The sequence below is a fragment of the Neopsephotus bourkii genome, unplaced genomic scaffold (assembly GCF_033783945.1).
Source record: "Neopsephotus bourkii isolate Nb327-2 ecotype Australia unplaced genomic scaffold, CSIRO-AGI_Nbou_v1 NB_53, whole genome shotgun sequence".
NCBI classification, from domain to species: domain Eukaryota; kingdom Metazoa; phylum Chordata; class Aves; order Psittaciformes; family Psittacidae; genus Neopsephotus; species Neopsephotus bourkii.
The window spans coordinates 4,929,160-4,951,654 of NW_026900570.1; the positions used below are offsets into that span (position 1 = coordinate 4,929,160).

The window sequence follows — 22,495 nt, forward strand, 5'->3', positions numbered from 1 at the left end:
ACTATACCTTGTTCTGAAGATGAATATTCAACCTGCAATAGAGGCTGAAGGCTCTTAGGGCAGTTGCTTGATTGCAGCTACCAGAACCTGTATCAGTTGCTTTCAGAATTGAGCCAAGAACCTCCTGAAATATGAAGGTTTACATTTACATTTTCCCGAAAATCCTTTCAAACATTTCTTTTCTCAACAGCTTTAAAAGAAAGATTAAACAAACAAAACCACAAAAAAACAAACCTTCAAACCCCAAACGACAACAGCCATACTTTCAATTACTATCATTTTGTAGTGCCAGAACTGATCTTCAGACTGACCCTAACAGGTACGTTCCACAAGACAGGTCCCTTAATAATGCTCAACACTGGATTACAAAAATTTTGAGACACCTAAAAATGACAAGCCGCTTAAAACCTGCCATCTACAAATAATTCTGAACTTAATATACTTTTAGTTTGGAATATTTGTTTGAAGTACAAGTCAGAAGGAAAGCTTTTTCGGAGAGGGAAAATGAAGATCGTAAATCTTATTTACTTATTCTTGTAGGCCTTTAATTTAATTCTAGGCACTATATGATGGTTTTTTGACCAGCAGGTCAAAGGAGGTGATCGTGCCCCCTCTCCTCTGCTCTCCTGAGACCTCACTTGGAGTACTGTATGCAGTTCTGGTGTCCTCAACATAAAAAGGACATGGTACTGTTGGAACCAGTCCAGAGGAGGGCCACGAGGATGATCAGCAGACTGGAGCACCTCCTGTATGAAGATAGGCTGAGAAAGTTGGGGCTGTTCAGCCTGGAGAAGAGAAGGCTGCGTGGACACCTCATAGCAGCCTTCCAGTATCTGAAGGGGGCCTGTAAGGATGCTGGGGAGGGACTCTTCATTAGGGACTGTAGTGGTAGGACAAGGGGTAACGGGTTCAAACGTAAACAGAGGAAGTTTATATTGGATATAAGGAAGAAATTCTTTACTGTGAGGGTGGTGAGGCATTGGAATGGATTGCCCAAGGAAGTTGTGAATCCTCCATCCCTGGCGTTGTTCAAGGCTAGGCTGGACAGAGCCTTGGGTGACATGGTTTGGTGTGAGGTGTCCCTGCCCATGGCAGGGGGTTTGGACCTTTATGATCTTAAGGTCCTTTCCAACCCTAACTATTCTATGATTCTATGTTAAGCACTCTTTTATAAGTACCGTTTATGGGAAGAAGAATACTACCTTTGCAGCACTGAGAATTTTCAAAAGCTTCTTCAGTTTCTTTTCAGGAACAGAGAGTAGGCAATCACGATTAACAGGATGAGTCAATAAATATTCAATGTAATCAACTGCTAATTCTGGCTTCGATTCATGCGTTACACAGATACGTACTCGTCGTTCAGATGTTTTAGCACTCTAAATGAGAAGCACAAAATCAGTACAATACTGTTACTATCTTACTTCACAACTAGTTCCAAAGCAGAATAATACAGCATGAAAGAGGCCTCTTCTATCAAAAAGTACAATGCCTTTATGTAATCTAGAAATTCCTTAATTCTTTGATGCATGCATGTGAGTACCTTTCTTCGGGTAAGCGTGTCCGACAGCCAATCACAGACTAATTCCATAATATGCCCCACTTGACCCCACCGACACATGCAGTCTATCAGGGTAGAATATTTGCTTTCATCAGCTCCATTGTCAATATTTCTGAGCCTGGAGATCACACCACAACTTGAAAACAAACAAACAGAGATGCATTAGCTTTACATCCAGAAGATCAGCAACAATTCAAACAAAACCAACCAGCATAATACCAAAAAAAGAACTGCCAATGGCTCAAAGACATATTTGCACCTCACAAATTTTACTAACTTACTGTATTTATTTAGCAGATAAATTTATCCAAATGGACATTTAACACATGGAGTTGTGAAAAATTAACAAGTACAGTCAATCAGATTTCTTGTCATTAATATTTTGGATTTAAACATAGTACCTGAATGTTGGAATAGTAGCAGGGGGCATAAAGGATGCCAGAATAACCAGTGGAGTCGTGCAACGCTCATCCTAGAATTAAAAATTAAAATACACTATATGATGTACATGTAAGGGTACATACACACCAGACTGAAAAGAGTACCAAAAAAACATGATTAAGGATTTCCCTTTTTTCTCTAGAAATGAAATTGAAAGCAGCTCATAACAACATGCTATGAGCAGTCTGGAACTTCTGATTCATTTCCTCAGAGGTCAATTATCAATTACCTTATCATTCAGCTTTCTGACAAACTGTCAGAGCAGCTACCACGAATAATTATGCCTCCCATTACATTAACAACCATTGCAAAAGAAATAACAGCCTAGCTTACATTTTTTCTAGCAGTGGCTAATACTTAATTGCACAATCACAACACCATCTAACTCCTCTCAAGTAATTAGTGCATTAAATAAATATTCATTCACATCAGAAATTCATACAAAAGACTCAAATGTGCTTATATAACAATGGCAATGTAAACTGCACTATATATCATTACAATTCATCATAATACAAGGTCTAGGCCATGACATAATCTCATTCGGGTTACATAGAAACCAATCCATGTGAAAGACTCTTAAAAAATAGTATATCTGTATGTCCAAGCTTCATAAATACATTCAAATGAAATTCTTACCTACTTTGGCATTTGAAGATCTAAAACCTTTTAACGATGGTTTTTAAGAGAACACTTAAAAATGTATTTGTAGCTTTTCAGGAAATAGACATGCTGCTTCAACCTGTAGTCTTTTAGAAATTAAGCCTCTGATAACAGGTCTTTTCAGAACCAAGCTGCTTACTCACTTTAAGAGTATCAGACTCAAAAAGGTTGCTTCCTAAAGCTGGATGTTATGCCTGTTCACCAGCACCTTTCAGGAGGGATATTGCATACTCTGCCAGAAAAGATTTAGAATGTCCTTGACAACTTCCAAATGCTTTCAGGGTACAGAAAGCATTTGCTACAGGTGTGCTGCATCTTATTATGTACCAATGAATTGCTTTTCACTCCTTGATTATCGAAAGAAAACTTGAACCTTAAGTATAACAGTCAGCATATATATATATTTAAAAAATTATTATTTCAGCATAAAAGCCAGGAACAAAAAAAAACAGACGGCCAGTAGATTACCCTTCCAAATGCTCTACAGGGTGCAGCAGACACTATTAACCACTATCAAAAGATAGCATCTTGAAGAATAACACTAGAACAATTAAACAAATTAAAAAAAACTGAAAAGATGAAAATGAGTGATTTTAATTAGTTGCTTATATCAAACCCAAACAATAAACAAGTGCACCAAAAATCGTTAGAGGGTAGAATCAAATTAGCAGAAACAAGTCACACAAAAGTGAAAAAGAGATCTCAGCTCCTTTAGCTGTCTGTTCCAGGGCTGGATCAGAATAAGAAGTGGTGGTGGAAGAGTTGGGGGGGTACAGTGGGTAGAAAAACATGTGAACTCACATGTACACTGAGTATTTGTTCTGCAATGGCACATTTTCAATTATTGATTTCCACAAGTCCATCCAAAAGAATGGAAGCCTATAAAATCATTATAAGGGGAGCAATTTATTGCATAATTATTTCTGTGTTGACTACTCAGATAACTGTTCATTGGTCAGATACTGCACCTGGAGAATAGCTTCTACCCACTTGTGGAATTCCAAGAAACTTGCTACTGTATATGGTTTATAGCAACAATGAAAAAGAACAATTAACGCCATGAAAATAGATTAAAGAGTTAACACATGAAAGCACCTGAAGAAAATACTAAGCACTCATAGGAAAATCTAGGCTTTTTTTACCTTAAATACTTTAAAATATTCAGGAAGTACAGCAGCAAATTTTCTGATAGCATAATTTTTGGCATCTTCATTCTGATCTAGTGCTTTGCGGATACTTCTCCAAAGAATTACAGTAACCTCCAATAAACTTGCCATGCTGGCCACATCATCAATTGACAACATATTATTCAACACCTGAAACACAAACACATAGATAGTATTACCTACTATATTCTCAAATATAAATTTAGGTTAAAATAAGGTTTCGAAAACCAATCAAAATCTTTCCATTAATTTCCCAAAGGCATTGTATTTGTTGTAGAACATGAACTCTACTATTCACTCTTTCTCTGTATATAATTTGAGTCATTTTGTGGCACTAAATTTTTAATAATTTAGCTACAAAACCAATTTATAACTAGTAGTGGAATTAGGAAAATATTAATTTAAAATATGCTTCATATTCCTTCTATGTTATTATAGCTAATTCACCAAATTTCTTCTATTGCAGGACATGAAAACACCATAACAACAGTTCTCCCCTTCTAAATTCCACATAAGTCAAAGTGCTTCCCTTTAGATTTCTGTCATATCATTAACTGCTAATGTCTCCAATTTCGCACCACAGTAAAAAAGTTACCAGAACTTATCATAAAGTAGACTTTCTTACACTTGTATTCTCCTTTTCACTTTCATCTTCACCACCATCACTATCATGAGGATCCTCTTTCACTGCCTGGATGCAGGCATTCAAGCAGCGCCGAATAGTAAGCATCAATTTAGCTAATTTGAATATAACAAGAAAATTAGACATTTACCATTTGTTAAGAATGTTGCTACTAAATGCCTTTAAGTGTAATGCTGCAAAGCCAGTAGGGAAAAGCAGACAACAGAACCAGAAATAACTATGAGAAAAAGAAAAAAAAATCCAAGTAAAAGGAAGTGGAAAAAATGTGAACATTTTCTAAATCCCCAAATCTGAAAAGAAGGCAACATTGTCATCAGGTTCTATAGTTAAAAAGGTCTGCTAAACAAACAAACACACAAAAAATTACAACAAACCAACTACAACAACCACCACTTTATCAAATCACGATCAGAGGAAGCTCCCACAACTCCTACATTCATCTGGCACAGATATTAATTTAATGACCTATGTTCAATCATGCATCCTCTGCAATGTCAATTCCAATTCATTATGAAAGATGAAGTAGCCTAATCATTGCGCTCCCTAATGAGGAGCTCATCTCTAGATGCCAGTGAAAGGGTTATGTCTGGTGAAAGTATGACTAGCTGAAATACACTAGCACATGTTATTTCAGAGCAACTTTACCAAGGTAGTCAGAAAAGGTGCAACAGCCTGGCCATTTCACCCAAGTTATTTTGTTTTTAGAGTATTAGAACTCCTCCGAAACAGAATTTTTCCAGTATTACTTAGTTCAATAGCACTTTTATAAAAAGTGTGCAGTATATACCCTTTTCATTGAAAGTTTCTCAAGTTTTTAACAGGAAAGGCTTTTAAATTCTCTCTGAGCAACCTGAAAATACTACTGAACTACAGATCCCAGATAACCAGATTATCAGACATAAATATTTTTCGCCTTCTATAGAATTTTCCACATAAAGATCTCAGATCACCTCAGGTACCAAGGTATTTTACTTAATTAATTCTGCATGATAAATAAATATCGGCTCAGTTTTAAGGTACACGTGAGAAGAAAGGGGAAAAGACAGACCTGATAACGTCACCTAGAGAGTATAACACAGCACCTAAGAACAGAAACTAAAAGCCATGGGGTCTTCATCGTTGAAGAAGCTTATGACTGGTGTCAGCAGGGTTCACTGCTGGTGTCAAGAACTTCAAAACCTACAAACTAATATTATACTAAAACCAAAAGATCTAGCAACATACCACTGTTAAGAGAAAAAAAATGAAAAAGCAATTACATGGTGTGATATTAGTATTCCCAAAGACTAATAAGGTTTTGAGGTTTTGTACTTTACCTATATTGGTAGGGGCAGTATATTCATAAGCATATTGATAGAACTTTCTAGCTGCTGCTGAATTCATCTGGATGAGAGTAACACAGCGCTCACACCACACATTCTCAGGTTGATTGATGGGAAAGAAAGAGTTGAATAAGAGATTCACTATGCGTCGTGACACAGGCCGTGAATCGACTTCAAGCCGAGTCAGAAGATGCTCCATAGGACAGATATTCCAGAACTTTTTAAAACAAAAACAATATTAAAAGAATTAAAAGGATAGAAGAAAAAACAATCACCTTTATTAAGTGTTGTCCATATCAAAAGTCTCAACAAATAAAAACAACATTTATCAGAAAGCATGAGCATTTTTAATTTTTACCAATATCTCAGCATTTACTTGAGGTCACATATTTCCATAACAATGCTACATTCCTGCCTCTAAATTTGCTATTATCTCAGATAGACCAGTAAAATTCTGGTTCAAGCAATTCCACCTCAAGGTACTTGCAATGCTAATGCAATTCCAAAGGTATAGGCAAGAAATATTTACTCTATAAGGATATAACTACAAAACATAATTATTTCTCATTATGTGCTATTTTTCATATCATCATTAGACAATGTAGGACCAAACTACTACAAGTATGGTATGCACCCTAAAAAACCCGCAGAGAACAAAACCCTTTCCGAATCCATCCTAAACCAGAGGTGCATCCCATTAGCAGAGCACTAGCTTATTGTAACATAACAATTGAAGGTCAGAACCAGAAACAATTCTCCAAGTAAAGGTTTACCTGCATACTGTTTATCTAAGGAGATCTGCAAACATTACTAGGATCCTGCTGGCAACTTTTTGTGGTGACAATCTGAACAACAATACCTTGTACTTGCAGTATTTGTCTCTTTTTCACGTTTTCTGTTGACATGCCTAAGCAGTGCATTAAGGTATGTTTTATGGAAGTGCCAAACTTGCTGTTACATTATTGTAATCCTTATACTGAACCTGTGTGCAAGAAACCAAAAGCTCCAAATTCTGAAATCACCTCCCATTTATCTTGTCTTCTGAGGCATTTGGGGGAATTTGGAAGGTAGTGAGATGGTCTAATCTCAATATAGGTTTTTGAAGTCCTGTCATCAAAGCTGGAATGCACATGTTTGACAAGTAGTTAACTCTCTTTAAAAGGATAGACGTGTTTCTTGAGCACTGAAGCTTTAGAAATTCGACAAACCAAGTATTTAATTCATTCCTGAACAACAGGGACCTCTGAATTCATATATAGCTTATGTGTCTAGCATAAGGTAAGCATATCCTAATGATTAAGATTAGAAAAGGCAAAACCAGACTAAAATAAAATATAAAACTGACATTAGGAAACCATTAACAGCAGAGAGTAGAGAAAGAGCTCAAAGATGCTATAATGCCTAAGGCTGAACAGTCTCATCGCAAGTTAAGAGTCCACAGCAGAACACAAAGTTAGATCAAAATCATTATAAAAAAAAAAATCAAAATCTCAAAGGCCACGCCCACAAAAAGCCAATAGAAGTGTTAAAAAATCTGTAAATAAAACTAAAAAAGAAATCTGGTAAAGGCGTTAAGCATTTAAAAAGTGACAGAGGCCTGACTTGAGCTAGCCAGCTGGAAGGGAGGATGGCTGTACCTACTGCTCTGCCCTGGCAGGGAAGGCAGAAACATGCTGGGAAAAAATGCCTGCACTGCTAAATAAAAGTGTCAGGGAATAAGCCTAGGCTTTGGGTCCCATACCACTTACTGGTAAAACGTTAGTGTTTTTGAGACTGGCCCGCTTCACCAATCCTAGGCAGTCAGGAGGACAGCATGTACAGAGGACACCAGGGCACACACTACAGCTTGCAGGTCCAGCCAGCCAGTGCTAGCTGGTCTCAAGGCCAGTGAATGATTATCATTATGCTTTATTCATTTTAGACACAGCTAATGAATCTGCATCTTACAGGGGAGAAAAAGCCTGAGGATAGAGCTGGTAGCTGGTAGCAGAGAAAGCCTAAAGTTGTTTGGGGTTAAGAACAGGAAACTTGATGGGTCAGAGCCATGTCTCTTAAAAAAAAACAGACAGATCAGGGTGTACATCTGATCTGGCAATTTTAATCTGAGAGTGCCTGTGATACCATCAGCCACTACACACAAGTAGGCAGGCACAAGAGAGGCCACTGGACCTATTAATCATTCCAAACTAGTCAAAAATGTGGGGGAAAGGTAAAAGAACGCATTTTGCTCAACTAAAAGGTAAACTTCTCATGTCTATAAAATCCCTGCTGTAGTAATACGCAGACACAGTACTATCTCCTATGGTTAACTTTTCTGTGAAGAACAACTATGGAAAGGCGAAAGCTTAGCAGCACTAGTCACAATTTATTTATACTGAAAGATTTTTCACAGCCACCATGATTTCAGTAGAATCCAGAATGTCAGTGGAAAGTACCTCTTTACTACTACCGTCATTTGGATCAAAACCTTTAAAATGACAGAAGTGACTAATGGCAACAGAAGCCACAGTTCTTAGAAATAAACATGCTTAAATATATGAAGAAGGGAAAACCTGAATTTAAGAGTATTACTACATTAAGCGTGTATTCTTTTTTTCCTCTTGGGAGTACTGCAGAAATCTCAAAAGGTACTGTTGTACGTGTTTTTTTAACAAATGCCTTGATTTTATCTCCTCCTTGCTACATATCAAGTGTCATCCTACCTTGGCAGCCTTGACAGTCTTAACTTTCAGCAGCATATCAACAAAAGCCACTCGCACTTTCTCTGAATTGTCATGAAGGCTGCGCCTGACTGTTGGCAGGAGCTGTTCCAGTAATGGATGACTTAGTTTGTTGTCCAAAATTACCGGAAGGCACTGGAAGGAAAAACAAACAAGCAAAAATTATGCCAAATAAATAAATAAATGAGTAGATATGAAAAAAGATGTAACTAAAAATTGTTGAATGGGACCATGATACCTGTAAGGTTAAATTAAGTAGGGACAGACACTGTGAATGCATAATTTCCTTGTAATATTCTTCAGTAAAAATTGCTATGGTGATTTCACATTTCCAGTGAACTGTGCTTAGCAAAATCATTTCAGATGGAGCAGCTTTAGAGCTACACTGAGGCCATGGCCTTGCCTTCTACCTGAGGGCATGGTGTCAGGTACTTTTTTTGGCAGCAATACCAGCTCCTTGAACTCTGCCAATTTCTGACTAAAAGTATGCCTTTTTTTGGTAAAGTTCTTTTCCAATCAGCATCTTCTGCTTATCCCATATAGACCCCACACACAGCTGTAGCACAGCAACTGATGATTAACATGAAGATAGCTCCAATTTAAGCCTGAATTGCCACATACAGAAAACCTTTAAGTGAAATAATGCTTAGGGAGTCTATTTTTCTGTTCAAGCTATTCTTTATTTATGAGATGACAGAAAGATCTAGATAAACTAATCCTAACATACTGAACAGTGCACGGGAGGCAGCATTCACAAAGAAACAGTATGTAATTTTATTCATCCAAACCTCAGAAACATAAAGTTAGGGTACAATAGCATAACATATTCATGTATGTCTTGGGCTGGGTTAAAACCAGTGACATAGACACATTCTGGAAATCGCCTGCATACATTTTCAAGTTTAAACATAATTTCTTATAGCTAAAATAACTAAAATACCTGGTCCAAACAATTTATCTAATACTGGAAATGCAAACTGGTTGAGTAACAGCCAAACAGTCACTAATTTAAAAGGACTTGTTCATTGCAAATGTGTAGCTTTCATAAAATGTGCAAAACTTGCCTGTATTAGGCACTATGTCTAAGTAATTTTTCAGAGCAATTTCCTTGACTTAAAGTGGCCTATACTAGAAACCTGTGCATTAAGTAAAATATGGAAGTGATAATTGTGATTTTAAATTTAGAAGAAAAGGTTTACTTTAAAAACAGAGCATCGAACATCCGCAGATGTTGTATCACATGCCAGCTCTCCAATTAGTTTATTCAAGAGATCAGCAAGAATTGTTGGAGGAATCATCTCCCAGTATTTGGATGTTATCTGGCTAACTCCGAGTATCCCTGTAGAGCGGACAACTGGATGAGGATCTTCTAAGAGACTCTAAAACAAAAAGAATAATAATGTGAGAACAGTATTGTGACTCTAATGTAGCTTGACAGTAACCTATCATAAACAAATAGCATTCCATTACCTTTTAATGATTATGCATATTCTTTCATACTATGAAAGAAATGTAATATTAATATTCCCTGAAGGCATTTTATTATGAAGCAAACTAGGAAATTTAAATCAGAAGAAAATTAAGACACATATTGCAATTCTTTTCTTTTATTGGACTCTTGAAATACTGGTTTGTTTTTTTTAATAGCTCACATTTAGTCTTGCATCTGTGTCCTAATATTTAGACATATATGAGTTTAAACTGGTCACCGTTCCTACGCAACAATATAAAATCCCTGGAAATTCCTTCAGTTATCTGATGTTTATCTTCTTAAAGGCCATACTCAGGATTTCCAAACATTTTCTTAATGAAAATACTATGCCCACTCTCACCCATCTAGACTGGTCTTTTAGGTTCTTATCTCCATTACACTTCATTTCAGAAGCATTCAGCAATACAGTAGTAAATTTCCATTGAATGTTTACATATTAATTGTAAAGCCCTCTTCTCGAATCCTAGGTTAAGTATGAAGATCCATTACCCATGCATCTAATCTTTCAAAAGCATCTTTCATTCACAGATTAATAAATAACCATCTCAAATATTAGCTTTTCAGCATTGAAAATGGTGCATATTATTCGTTGTGAGCACACTACAGAAATTCAAAATACTATTGTTGTACTTTCTGCATCATAGGCCTGTATTCCCTTATGCATACTACACAGAAATTCCATAAATATTAATTGCATCAAAAGCTTATTTTTGAGTTAGATTTGATGAAAGTTTCATTTTTAACGGTTTAGGTTCATTAAAACTTACAAAAAGTTCTTCAAACTGTTTCTGAATTTCATTGTTCATCTCTTCAGTGTTAAAACTGGGATCATGAACAGGAAAAGCATCAACAAATAAAAATGCTGCATTTGATCGAACTTCTGAGTTTCTGGCCTGTTACAATAAAGGAAAAAAAAATTTTTTGTCAGTAAGCACAGAGTGTTAATATCAAAAAGCATATCCTGTCAAATACTGGGCTCCAAACACTTTTAGCAAGTTAGTGGTTTTAATTAAATGTATGGAAGAGAGGAATTTTAAAATGTATGGAAGAACTTAAGAGTAACATATGATTTACTTTTTTTTTTACCTTACATTTTTCCCATTCAGTAAAATCCGAGTTATTAATACAATCAGATTTCAAAGAATATCAATTTCAATGACCATGAAAAGTCACACTCTAGGCCCTTCTCTCTCTTTAATGCTGAGTAAATTAAAAGCAGTTGGGATTGCTCTTGGTGAACTTAAAGCTCCTCTTCAGAATACAAGAATCTTGAATTGAAGCAGACTGAATTAATTAAAATGCTGCCTAGAGACAGGTGATTTAATTGAAAAGCTGAAGCCTATTTCTTCAAGAAAACACTATTTAGAAACTAAGTACCAACAAGCCTGGAGAGTAACTTACACAACATAAACATATTCAGTTCTGCTCTATGCACATAAGTAATAGGACCATATTCTGAGCTCCAGGAAGCACATCAAAAAACTAAGACAAGCCTCATAACCCTCAGACATTTTACCATTTGTAATAGTTCTCAATGTGTTTTCACTGGTTATAGAGATCCAAATGTAAAGAAAAATGAAAAAAGTGCATATTTAGACACTCAATCAGTGAACAGTAGCTGGCCTTGTGGCTCTTAGAGAACAGAAAAAGAGAGCAGGCAATGAAATGAAGAAAAATGAAATTCAAGGTATCTTAGGGAGAAACCTGTAATCTAACCATCAGGCTACGCTGTATGTATCAAAGACAGCAAGCAATACAATGATAAGAGTTTGTGCTGATGTCTCTTGAGAGGAAGAGGGAAAGAACTTTGGGTTCAAGTTAAAATAAGTGTGTGCATGTATATGAGATGATATATATATACAAACATTGTAATAAAACAAGAAAAGTAAGCTTAATTTTAACAGCACAACAAAAGACAGTTCAGGGAACCTCCTGACTACTCTAATAATCCAATTTTCTTTTTCCCTTGTCATAAGAGACATTCAGATCAAAGGCAGGGAAAAGAAAAACAAGGATAACCATGTAATACTTAGAACTAAATAAACTAATGGCAAATAAAAACTGAACAACACAAAAGAAATGAACAAGAATTACTTCATTTACAATTGATTTTGTATTTTCCTTCTTGATTCCTCATAGGATGGGTCACATCTCTGGGCAGAAAAAAAAATAAATCGAGATTCTTTGAGCCAATAAAATCAATAGCAATTCTAGATGTAATACTAAGAAGGAAAATAAAGCCCATATATATATTCTTTAGTTAGGGACTTGTGTTTTACTTATTATCAATAATACAGTCTAAAAATGAAAAGATTATAATTCAATTCTACAACGCTGTTGAAAATCCTTTAACTGTGAGCTTGTCTACATTGAAGAGATAATGCATAACAAGCTAATATGCGAATTCAGGGTGAAACAGTTCTTCTGCACTAATTTTTCATGTGAAAATTAATTCAAGTATGGTTTTGTGCAATAACCTAGACCTTGTCTACGGCAGCCATTCCAGAAAGTTAATTTTCATAAACTTTTTAAGTATATTACACTGAATTCCATTAAGCTTACTTTAATTCTGAACTGAGTATCCAAAGTTTAAATTCCTGCCTTTAATTAATTGGAATTTATCCCAAATATATTTGCACTTTCAAGCTCATAGTTAAGTAAATGTCTTCACAGAGATAGAATCCAGGACTGTAAATTCATATCCTATTTTATTCCACACTGACTTTTTCATGCAAGCGGAGCCTGCCGTTGTTTCAATGACTGTTTCTTTACCTTTATGGCTGTACTATTACGAGTAATTTGAGAACCTTTTTAAACAACTTTTTCTTTTCATTCAGTTCATTTGCAGAGCTTTCTTTTAAGTTTCTCTGGTCTTAGTTCCTGAAATTCAATTATTCAAAACACTGGTTTTCAACACTAAAAGTTAGTTTAAAAGAATCAACCAAACAAGCCACTTTAAAGGAACCACTTTCTTCAACATCCCAATTTCCCAGAGGAGAGGTTCTTGACTTTTTGAGCTTGATAAGAAATGGCTTAATCACTACTTATTTCACAATAAATATCCGTATTTTTATATTTATACAGCTTCTTATACTAATAACCACTCACTGCACAACTATCTCTGCTGTGTTTTCACGAGATTTTTCATAATAAAGACATGACAAAAGATTACGAAGTTACATAAGGGCTTATATTATAAAAACTTTAATGCCTTATAAAATGTGTAGATGAAAGCCACAAAGAAAGCTTCCTGATCTAAGTATCTGCAAAACAAGCAATTTAGGAAAAGACAGAGAACTATGCATTACAAATATGCATTCTCAGCTTAAAGATTTCAGAGATGAAATCAAGTAGTTTCAACACAAACACTTCTGGAATATTTTGTATTCTTAGAACTGAAGTATATTCCTTTTGGCAGGAAGGAGGGGGAAAGAAGTCCCTTTGTGAGCTGCCTTTGTTTTGTAACCAGTGTTCTAGAACAAGATTCTCTATATTAAATTAGGGATCTATACACTGACTAAAATAGGAGCATCAAACTGGTTATCTAAAATTCAACTGACATTTCAAACTTTGGAGCAGAATCCATAACAATAAGGACAATTATAAGCTCCCCTTCCTAGTTCTGTATCTTAAACTGCTGTTTTTTCTGAGTCACAGCAGCAGTTATAAATATATATAATGCCTAATACTTCACCGGCACTGTACAAAAAAAATGACTATACAAAAGTCACACAGCAAGACAATGGTCTATCCAAAAATAAATTGCTCAATTTTTATGTTCAGTCACACATCTCTTTTCACCAATCACAAATACAGTAGTGAATCATTTTAAATTCAGAATCTTAACTCATCGAGTCATTACATGATTCATGTAATTGCTGCATTTGATTTTTACAATCCTCCGTTTACCATTCTGAAATCTATGTACACAGCAGACTATTTTGCTATATTACAACAAATTTTCCATGATATGCCTGTTAATGTCTAAGCTTAACGTGCTTAACTACATATGCAGAAGCTGTCAAGAAAAGTAAAGAACAAAACCAAACCCAAACCCAAACAACAATAAAAAGACAGGAAAAAAAAGCAATGGGATCCAACCCTTAATGTAAGGCCATACAAGATATTGGTCTAGTGACGAGCTGTTGTCCACCTTCTCACTTCCACCGTAGGATTCTACTGAAACCAAACAGTTCTAAACTCCTTCCTGTAACTCATAAAATCAATTTCTGACAACTTTTGAAGTTGTTTTTAAATACTTTCAACTCTGAGAACTTAAAATACTTCTCCTGTGGTTAGGGAAGATGCTATAGGATCAATCAGTAAATAAAACTTCAGTAAAAATTTCTTGCCAGTAATTAATCCGGCTGTAACAAATGGAATGTGTATGCTCATACTGAAAAAATTTCATAACCTCAGATGAAATATAGGGTGTTCATGAAGAATGAAGCTTGGTTCATCTTAATCATACAGTGTAACCAAGTAGGTAAATGGTAGTAGGTACCCTTTTGTCTGTACAAGCAATCCACAGGAAGACATACACACTTACCTTAAAAGTACTAGAAGTCAGAAATTTCATTCTGAATGCTTAATTAAAAACACATCCATAGCATGAACATCTGTACATACAATTAAACTAGAATAAAAGGTTTTCTAAAATAATGTTCTAATAAATTAATTGAGCTGTATTTTAAGGCTGGTGATTAATCACAATGTGAGATTAAATCATCCTCTGAACATTTCTGGCTTTGATCAATAAAGCACTGATCACTCAATAAAAGTCTTGGAAAACAGAATACAAGATTGCACAAAATTCATTGAGAAGTTGAGAATACAAAAGTCCGTGTTAGTCCCACTGTCTACTACAATCCTGTAAAGCACTCTGTAACCTGTAAAGAAAACTGGATTAAAGTAGTAAATTACATTAACAAATTATTGTGCAAACTATGCCTCATTACAACTTGCAAAGTTAATCTACTGCAGCTGAGATGCTATACACACTGGTATTTCTTTTCCATAGCCATTTTAAGAGTAATTATTAAAACCAGAACATGTGGAAGGCACACAAAATCTAGTAGATGGATAAAGACAGCTGTATTTTCTGAAAAGGATAATTACCTTCAGTGCTCTCCAAAGGATAGGTTGATACAATCTGTAGAGCATTTCTTCAACTCCTTGACGAACTTTACTTTGTTTATGAAAATAACTCAGCACCTGAGAAAAACCAACCAATCCCCCCCCAAAAATACAATTTTAACAGCACTTTCTACATTCAAGAAGAGTGCAGTTATCTCCTGTCAGCCTTTATATAAGACCAAACAGTTTCCCTATATTATACGAAAACGTCTCCAAAATCATAAAAAAGAAATAGATCCAATAAATACAACATTTTATAACTTTGTAGATTCAATAAATCTATATAAAAATCTACAATCGGAAATCCAGTCATGGCTAGAGAGTCAGTTTCTCAGCAACCACTCATTTTCTGTTACAGTAAAAAAAATGGTTTTAAAGTAGCTGGCAGAAACACTTTGAAACCATGTAGTTATCAAATAAAAATAACTAAGCTATTTCTCTGTTAAGAACAAAGGAATATTATTTGGTAACTGTAGTTATCCAAATACAAATCTGTAAATGTAATGCATGCTTTTCATCAATACATACAAAATGTATCTGCACACCTTGCGACTCAGAACTGTGTTAACTAAAGCCCATTTAATTTTGAAATTGGAATTATGTAGACAATAAACAAACAAACAAAAATACAAAAAAGAAGATGACCAGAGCAGAATATGAGAAAGGACATCATGTAACTTGATAGGAACTAACTCCCCACCCAAAACACTGGTCAGTTTGAAAAGAAGGTGACCGTCTAGTACTCAATACTTCAAGTATTCACAGCTACAGCTAGACAGGGAAGCCTGTGAATGACTTTTTTTCCTTGTGATGGACTATGGAAAAGTCAATTTTCCATGTAAAGAAAAGCTCTGAGCACAGTCACCAAAGCCTATTCCTGACACTCTGAAAAATCCCCTTATATTTTTACTTTTGAGCACCAAAGACAAATCTGGTGCAAAACTATAAGCAGGCTCCTCCTAAAATTTGTTCTAATATTATTTCTCAGAAAATGCTATTTTTTAAGCAAGTATCTGTGGTGTTATGGCCCTAGTCACCACTTAAGCAACATACAGCCACTCATGAAACTCCCTGCTCGATGGGGTAGGGAGAGAATTGGAAAGAGAAAAGCAAGACAACTCATAGGTTGAGATAAAGACAGTTTAATAAGTGAAGGCAGGAGGACAATACCACCCCATGCTTCCCCTGCCCAAAAGAAGTGATGAAAATGCAATAAATCATTCACCACCTCCCCCAGGTACACCAGTGCCCAGCCTGTCTCAAAACAATAGCTACCTCCACAAAATACACTTCCCCTTTGTTTTTATTGCTGAGCATGCTGTTATCTGACATGTAATACCCCTTTGGTCAATTTGGGTCAGCTGTTTGGCTCATCCCCAGCCCACTCTCTAAGGGAACAGTAGCAAAGACAAAGCTCGACACCATGCACGCACTGCTCAGCAACAGCTAAAACACTGGTGTTAACAACACTGTTTTGGTCAACAAATCCAAATCACAGCACCATACAGCCTTTCATGAAGGAAAGTAATTCCATTCCAGCCAGACCTAGTACAGTATGTTAGTATGAAATGGAAATTCTTTATAGTCACTGATATGGTTCTGATGCTACTAGTTCATGTCTTGCTTTACAGTAACTTACCTCTCTAACTTTAGAATGAACAGGAGAACTTTTGGGAAGATGAATTCCATGATGCATAAAGTCCTGAATGCAGTTATGTTCAAGTATCTACAGTAAAAATACACACACTACTGTTAACAAAATAAAACAGTAAGTACTGTAGGCTGTGCAACAAGTTTTGTTTTCCTCTAAAAGAAACAACTGAAAATAGTCTTATAGTCTATAACGGATATTATTTCTTACTTGGCTCCTGATTAGCTCAACTATTTCCACATTATGGGCCTCTGTCTCCATAAACTGATTTTCAAAATTCCAGAATATACAATTAATCCAATTCTCAGAACGAAGTCTGGTATTCAAAAGCACCTCCAAATAATAAATAAGAATTATTTGGTATCTGAAATTTGGCTGTAGCATTGTTATGATGCTGTAACTATGCTTTAGATGATCTCTATGGAAATTCACAAGAACCAGGTAAATATTTTAGCTATCAAATATATAGACTTGCACATAACTGAATAAAAGCTTCAATGACTCAGATAACTAGCGTGTTCATGAAAAACACAGCACTGCACCAGCTACTAAGAAGGAGAAAAACAAATGTTACAGCTGAACCCAGGACAACGTGACATGCTGTTATTCCCCGGCAATGCTGAAGGGGCCCTTTCCCTTAGGAAATAATTTAAGGCCTCCTTAGGAACCGTTTTGAGGTTGAAGTCATGTATCTTCTCCACCTTGCTATTTAAATGAAATCTCAAGCATCATATTACCTCTACAAATTCTCCTGACACCTTCTTCCAAGCCCTGAAGTAAACTTCTGAAATGTATTCCATCAAGAATCTGTATGAACATATGGGAAACACATTCAAGCAAGCATCCTAACCAGATCTATGTACAATTCATAATAGTAACAACATGAAGTTTTTAATAAGTACCAATATTATTCTTAATTCTGTGCATTATCATTATTTTTTACAAGATGAAATCACCGTCAAAGTCTACACTGATTAATAGGGACAAAGTTAACTGTTAATAAACCCAAGCCTTATTAAAGAAACAAACAAAATATCTCTTATTCTATTATTATGCATTATTCTAACTGCAAGCATAAAAACCCCTCTGATTTTAATACAAGGAATTTATTCCTCACTATTTCACTGAATAATTACAGGGGAAAAAAACACAAACCCTACATGTTTTCATCCATCAGTTAAGTCCTCAGGCCATGATCCTGCAAGGCACTTCTTACTAGAACGTCTCTATACAAAATCTTAACAAAATAGCTAGCTTACAGAGGGTGAAATGGACCTGCAATTCTCAGAGAAACACTGCAAATAATGCAGCACAGTTTATATAGCCTTTTGCTTTAGCTAATGCTAAATAAGCATTTTACTACATCTGTAATTGTACACAGAGGCATGTGCAGAGCAACTATTAAATGAAGTTGCTAAAAAAATGCAGTAGTTATGCTCAGCAGATTTGAAGGCCTCTGGATTCTGATATATTTTATCAATATACTAGCTATTTTAAAGTGTGAGACAAATAAGACTTTAGCCAAGCTTTTAATGATCACTAAGAACTGTTAACTGTGATGCATACCTTGGAAAGAATTGCAATTGGTTTTTAACAGTTCCATGGATCATTTTAATGAAGTTTGCATTCCAGCCGAACAAAAAGCTCAAGAACCTTCTTCCCTGTTGAGACAGGAAAAAAAGAAAAATAAGAGAAGTCAAACCATAGACAAATACCCGATTTAAAAGCCACCTCAAAAATCAGTAAATACACAGCTTAAAGATCAAAAGAAGTGACACCTTTAATTTTAAAAAAGCATACGTGAGATTGTTGCGGGGATAAAAAATGTTTTTAAACAGAATGCAAGCATTACTGTTATTTAGACTGTAGAGAAAACACAAACCATATGAACATGTGGATTACACATCTGCCTGCAAGTTTTTCAATGTCCATTCTGTTTTGGTGTGACTTCAAATAGTATTCCTTAATGATAAGGGACTCTGCAATATAGAGGCCTCATCAAAGCCACATCATCAGAGCTCTGTCAAGTGCAGTATCATTCCAGGATGAAACTGTAATGACAGTGAAGATACAAATAAAATAATGTGCCAACTCTGCCAGCACTGGATGCAGAAACATATTTAACAAAGACAGCTGGGCCACTGAGGAAAATAAACGTTTTGATTTGCAAGGATAATTCCTTTCTTACTGCTTCATGAAAGGTAATATTTGAAACCTCCTGGAGATGCTTTAATTCAAGAAAAGTGAAAAAAAAACACTCTTCTTTTTTTTTCCTGAATTAGTTTTCTTCCATTTTAGGGAGTCAGAAATGTTGATAATAAAACTGATAAGCAACAGAATTTTTGAAAGCAAAGGTACTTGGATGGAAGAAATAAGCTGTTGCTCTTCTGGAATTAGCAAGATCTGCCCATGGAATTAGAGCCTTACACAGTAAATATACAGACAGCCTTTCTGGCTGATCTCACACATGAAGTAAAGGGCATCCAGCTTCTGAGACTTTGAAAAGTTTGATCGTATATAAGGGTGAGTTAAGCCAGTTATAAGTGTCCTATATACCTGTTAGTTTCCTAGGCAAAAAGAAATCAGGAAAATTAAGAAGGAGGTGCAATAATAAAGAGCACACTGGCAGAAGCTCAAAAGGTGTACTGAACAATTAGCAGAGGTTCAAAGGCACTTGCTTTGAGAGCTGGACCAACAGTTACGTTCAGACCTATGACAAAGTAAAAACAAGGCCGAGAATGCCAGACACACTTTGAGCTGGAATACCATGGGGTAGAGGGAAGAAAGCATATAGGGAGAAACTATCCTTTGGTGGAACTGATAGTTTCAAAGTCTTCAGGTCAAGAAGTAATTGAGATCATAAGGAACTGAAGGCTAAATACAATGTCAAAGTTCTTGTCTGCAGGTCTGACAGAATCCTTCCTGTTGTCAATGAGAGCTTCTTCTACCAAGAAAGAAAAAAGACAGAATGAGGAAAAGTCACTTGTCTCCAGGTTTGGTGGTATAATACATATATGGGAGTCCCAGTGGTACAGTCTTTCATCAATATCCCTGACAAACCCAAAGGTCAAGGACTCCTGACTGACAGCTCCTGCCTCAACAAGGCAAAGATGAGGACAAACTCTAACTCACCTCATCTTCTGCAATTCCAGCAGAAAGACAGATGAAGAAAAATCACAAATAGCTTTTAGTCAATTCTTTTGTGCCTTAGGTTTCAACAGATTGACCCTGATCCTGAAATGATACTAACTGTCCCAATTTCATCTGCTGCTTGTGATCCGAAATGATTACTGTTATCAACATGATCAGGGTCACAAAAGGTAAATTGGTGATAGGTGAATAAGACTGTGAACTTGTCAACTTAGGGGTTAATACATTAACAGAGCGTTGGACATCTGGTACTGCTTTGCTTGTGGGCATGGTATATGTGACTGTTGTCTGCACACACAGGTTAGAAAGGAGGAAGAGAATATAACAGGTCTGCCTCTAAAACAGAATAATACATGCTTTGCAGGGCCCTCGAGCTGTCTGACTGGAAGTCCTACCTGAACAAAAATGTTTTCATAAATCACAGATATAAATTCACAGGATCAATCCACTAATGCAGCCTGAAAATAAGCCTCTGAGAAATATTACTGTGTGTTGAACAGCACACTCCATGAAAGCAGAAAAATTGAACTCATCATCTTGCAATGAGGTGTAAATGTGCAATTCTGTATCAGTTTAATCTGATCTAGAACCAGAATACTACTTTCCTGACGTTCCCCTTCCCTTCATCCTTGCATATGATGAACCAGTCCAAAGAGTTCATCTGTCTGAAAAACAAACTTTCTACGGAAAAAAACAACTGATGAGTTACCTCATCCAATCAACCCATGACACATGCTTGAGCATTCATACTGTGGAAAGGGCAATAAGAATGCCAGCCACAGGATCATTAATCCCTGGAGTTATATCCACTTAAGCTGCTATGGAGTTATGCTCTATGTGTACTCTAAAACAAATTAGGTATATTTTTCTCAGGAACTGTAGGACAAGCCTGCAGGCACTAAAGGAACTTTTACCCTGGATACATGGGAGTTGCCTTTGTGTATCCCAATCCTAGTAAAAAAAAAAAAAATCTTAAAATATAATGTGTAAGTAAAAAAACCCTAAAGAAGCAGAACCTAAAACTCCCGAAGACATACACAAAGAGCAAACACACACCAAGCAAACAAAAAAAAATCCACACAAACTTAGTGTCAGGTATCCAAAACCTGGTCTATCAAACATTTTACCTAATGCATTCGCTGTCACCATTTTTACAATGCTATATCCCCATACCGCCACAATCACGCAGCCATCTCAGAGCTCATTTTATGACAGAAGTTCATTTATTCCATGAAGGGAATAGATATATTTTAAGCAGGCAAGAAGGAGTTAGAACCAGAACAATGTCTTGTCAAAAGGTTGTCTTGTCACCTTACCAGAAAAAAAGCTTTGAAACTACTATCTTGGTGCACAGGCACAAGAGACTACACACTAGACTACAATACAGCAATTCTTCACTGAGAGAAACATGGGTAGTCAAATAAAACAGTTCTCATTTCGCTGTAAAGTTGGGCTCTTCTTATACTAGTTTTAAAACAGACTTATGGCAATGCAATCTTCTAAACTGAATCATTTAGAAGGGAAATTATTTTGCTACAGTTATCCATCTCCAATAACAGAAAAACTGCTTAAGATAATTATACCAGGGAATGGTTTTAAGTATTAAGGGACATGCACTGGAAGCAAAGCACTTGGTTCTTATTACCTGAGGATACATGAACTTCAGTGATGACACAGGCATATACTCTTACACTTTAGTTTGGAATAGGAATAGAGTTTTTCAAATGAAACAGAATATCAACAACTTACAGCTCTGAGTCAGAGCTGATCTGTCTTGTATTGCTACACACCCCACTGTAAAAAAAAGGCTTAATGCAAAACCATTAAAAGTAACCAAAGCCCACTCACTTAAAATCACAATAAAAGTTTGCTTACCTCTTCTTTCTTAATGTATTTTACACTCATAAAACACTGAAGCAACAAGTCCTTGACTTCATTAATCTCCTCTGAATCATAATCAAAACTAAGTAATATCTGATGCAGATTCCATACACGAACTATATCTGCACCCTGGCGGGAAAAAAGAAAACCCACAATATAGTGAAGTAGGTACAGCTTCAATATGAAAAAGCATTTAGTGGATTTTAAATAATGAATTTGAAAAGCATTGCTACTGACAGAAAATTTTCAGACTGTAAAATTATGATCATCACTAAACTTTACCCACATCACTGAGAAAATTACAAAAAGGTGTACTTTTTTAATACGCAGAAATATTAACTTTTGATAACTAATGACATGCTGAAGTACAGAAAGAAAGCAGCTATTTCATGCAAAAGAGATGAAAGCTCTTAAAACTTCATACAATGAAAGCAGCTAACAGGGAAAAATAAAAGAAAGAAATAAAATATTTATTGGGTTAGCGCAAAAGATGTATCCCACAATACTACAAGTAATTCACACATTTAAAAGAAGAGTTTCAGTCCATCAACAGAGAAATAAGAAATTATTCGTAGACAGATACAGAATAACAGAAAATGAAGCTTCCCACAAAAGAAGTCTCTATGAATAAATGAATGTAGTATTTAAAACCTGATTTAAGAGTTAACTCCT

At 35.7% G+C, this 22,495-nt stretch overlaps 1 protein-coding gene across 2 annotated transcripts in view; it reads right to left on the reverse strand.

Annotated features, from left to right (window-relative positions):
* Window positions 1-22,495, reverse strand: part of NCAPG2 (non-SMC condensin II complex subunit G2) — a 45,325-nt gene that overhangs the window by 15,742 nt on the left and 7,088 nt on the right. For both annotated transcript variants that reach the window (XM_061349294.1, XM_061349303.1), the window contains exons 6-20: window positions 21,818-21,952; window positions 18,359-18,453; window positions 17,530-17,599; window positions 16,781-16,867; window positions 15,124-15,219; window positions 10,773-10,898; window positions 9,713-9,892; window positions 8,496-8,648; window positions 5,788-6,010; window positions 4,454-4,566; window positions 3,805-3,978; window positions 1,960-2,030; window positions 1,541-1,694; window positions 1,203-1,376; window positions 8-124 (exon numbers count right to left, since the gene is read on the reverse strand). In XM_061349294.1, coding sequence (XP_061205278.1) covers window positions 8-124; window positions 1,203-1,376; window positions 1,541-1,694; window positions 1,960-2,030; window positions 3,805-3,978; window positions 4,454-4,566; window positions 5,788-6,010; window positions 8,496-8,648; window positions 9,713-9,892; window positions 10,773-10,898; window positions 15,124-15,219; window positions 16,781-16,867; window positions 17,530-17,599; window positions 18,359-18,453; window positions 21,818-21,952 — 1,968 coding nt within the window. The remainder of the gene's footprint in view (window positions 1-7; window positions 125-1,202; window positions 1,377-1,540; window positions 1,695-1,959; window positions 2,031-3,804; window positions 3,979-4,453; window positions 4,567-5,787; window positions 6,011-8,495; window positions 8,649-9,712; window positions 9,893-10,772; window positions 10,899-15,123; window positions 15,220-16,780; window positions 16,868-17,529; window positions 17,600-18,358; window positions 18,454-21,817; window positions 21,953-22,495) is intronic.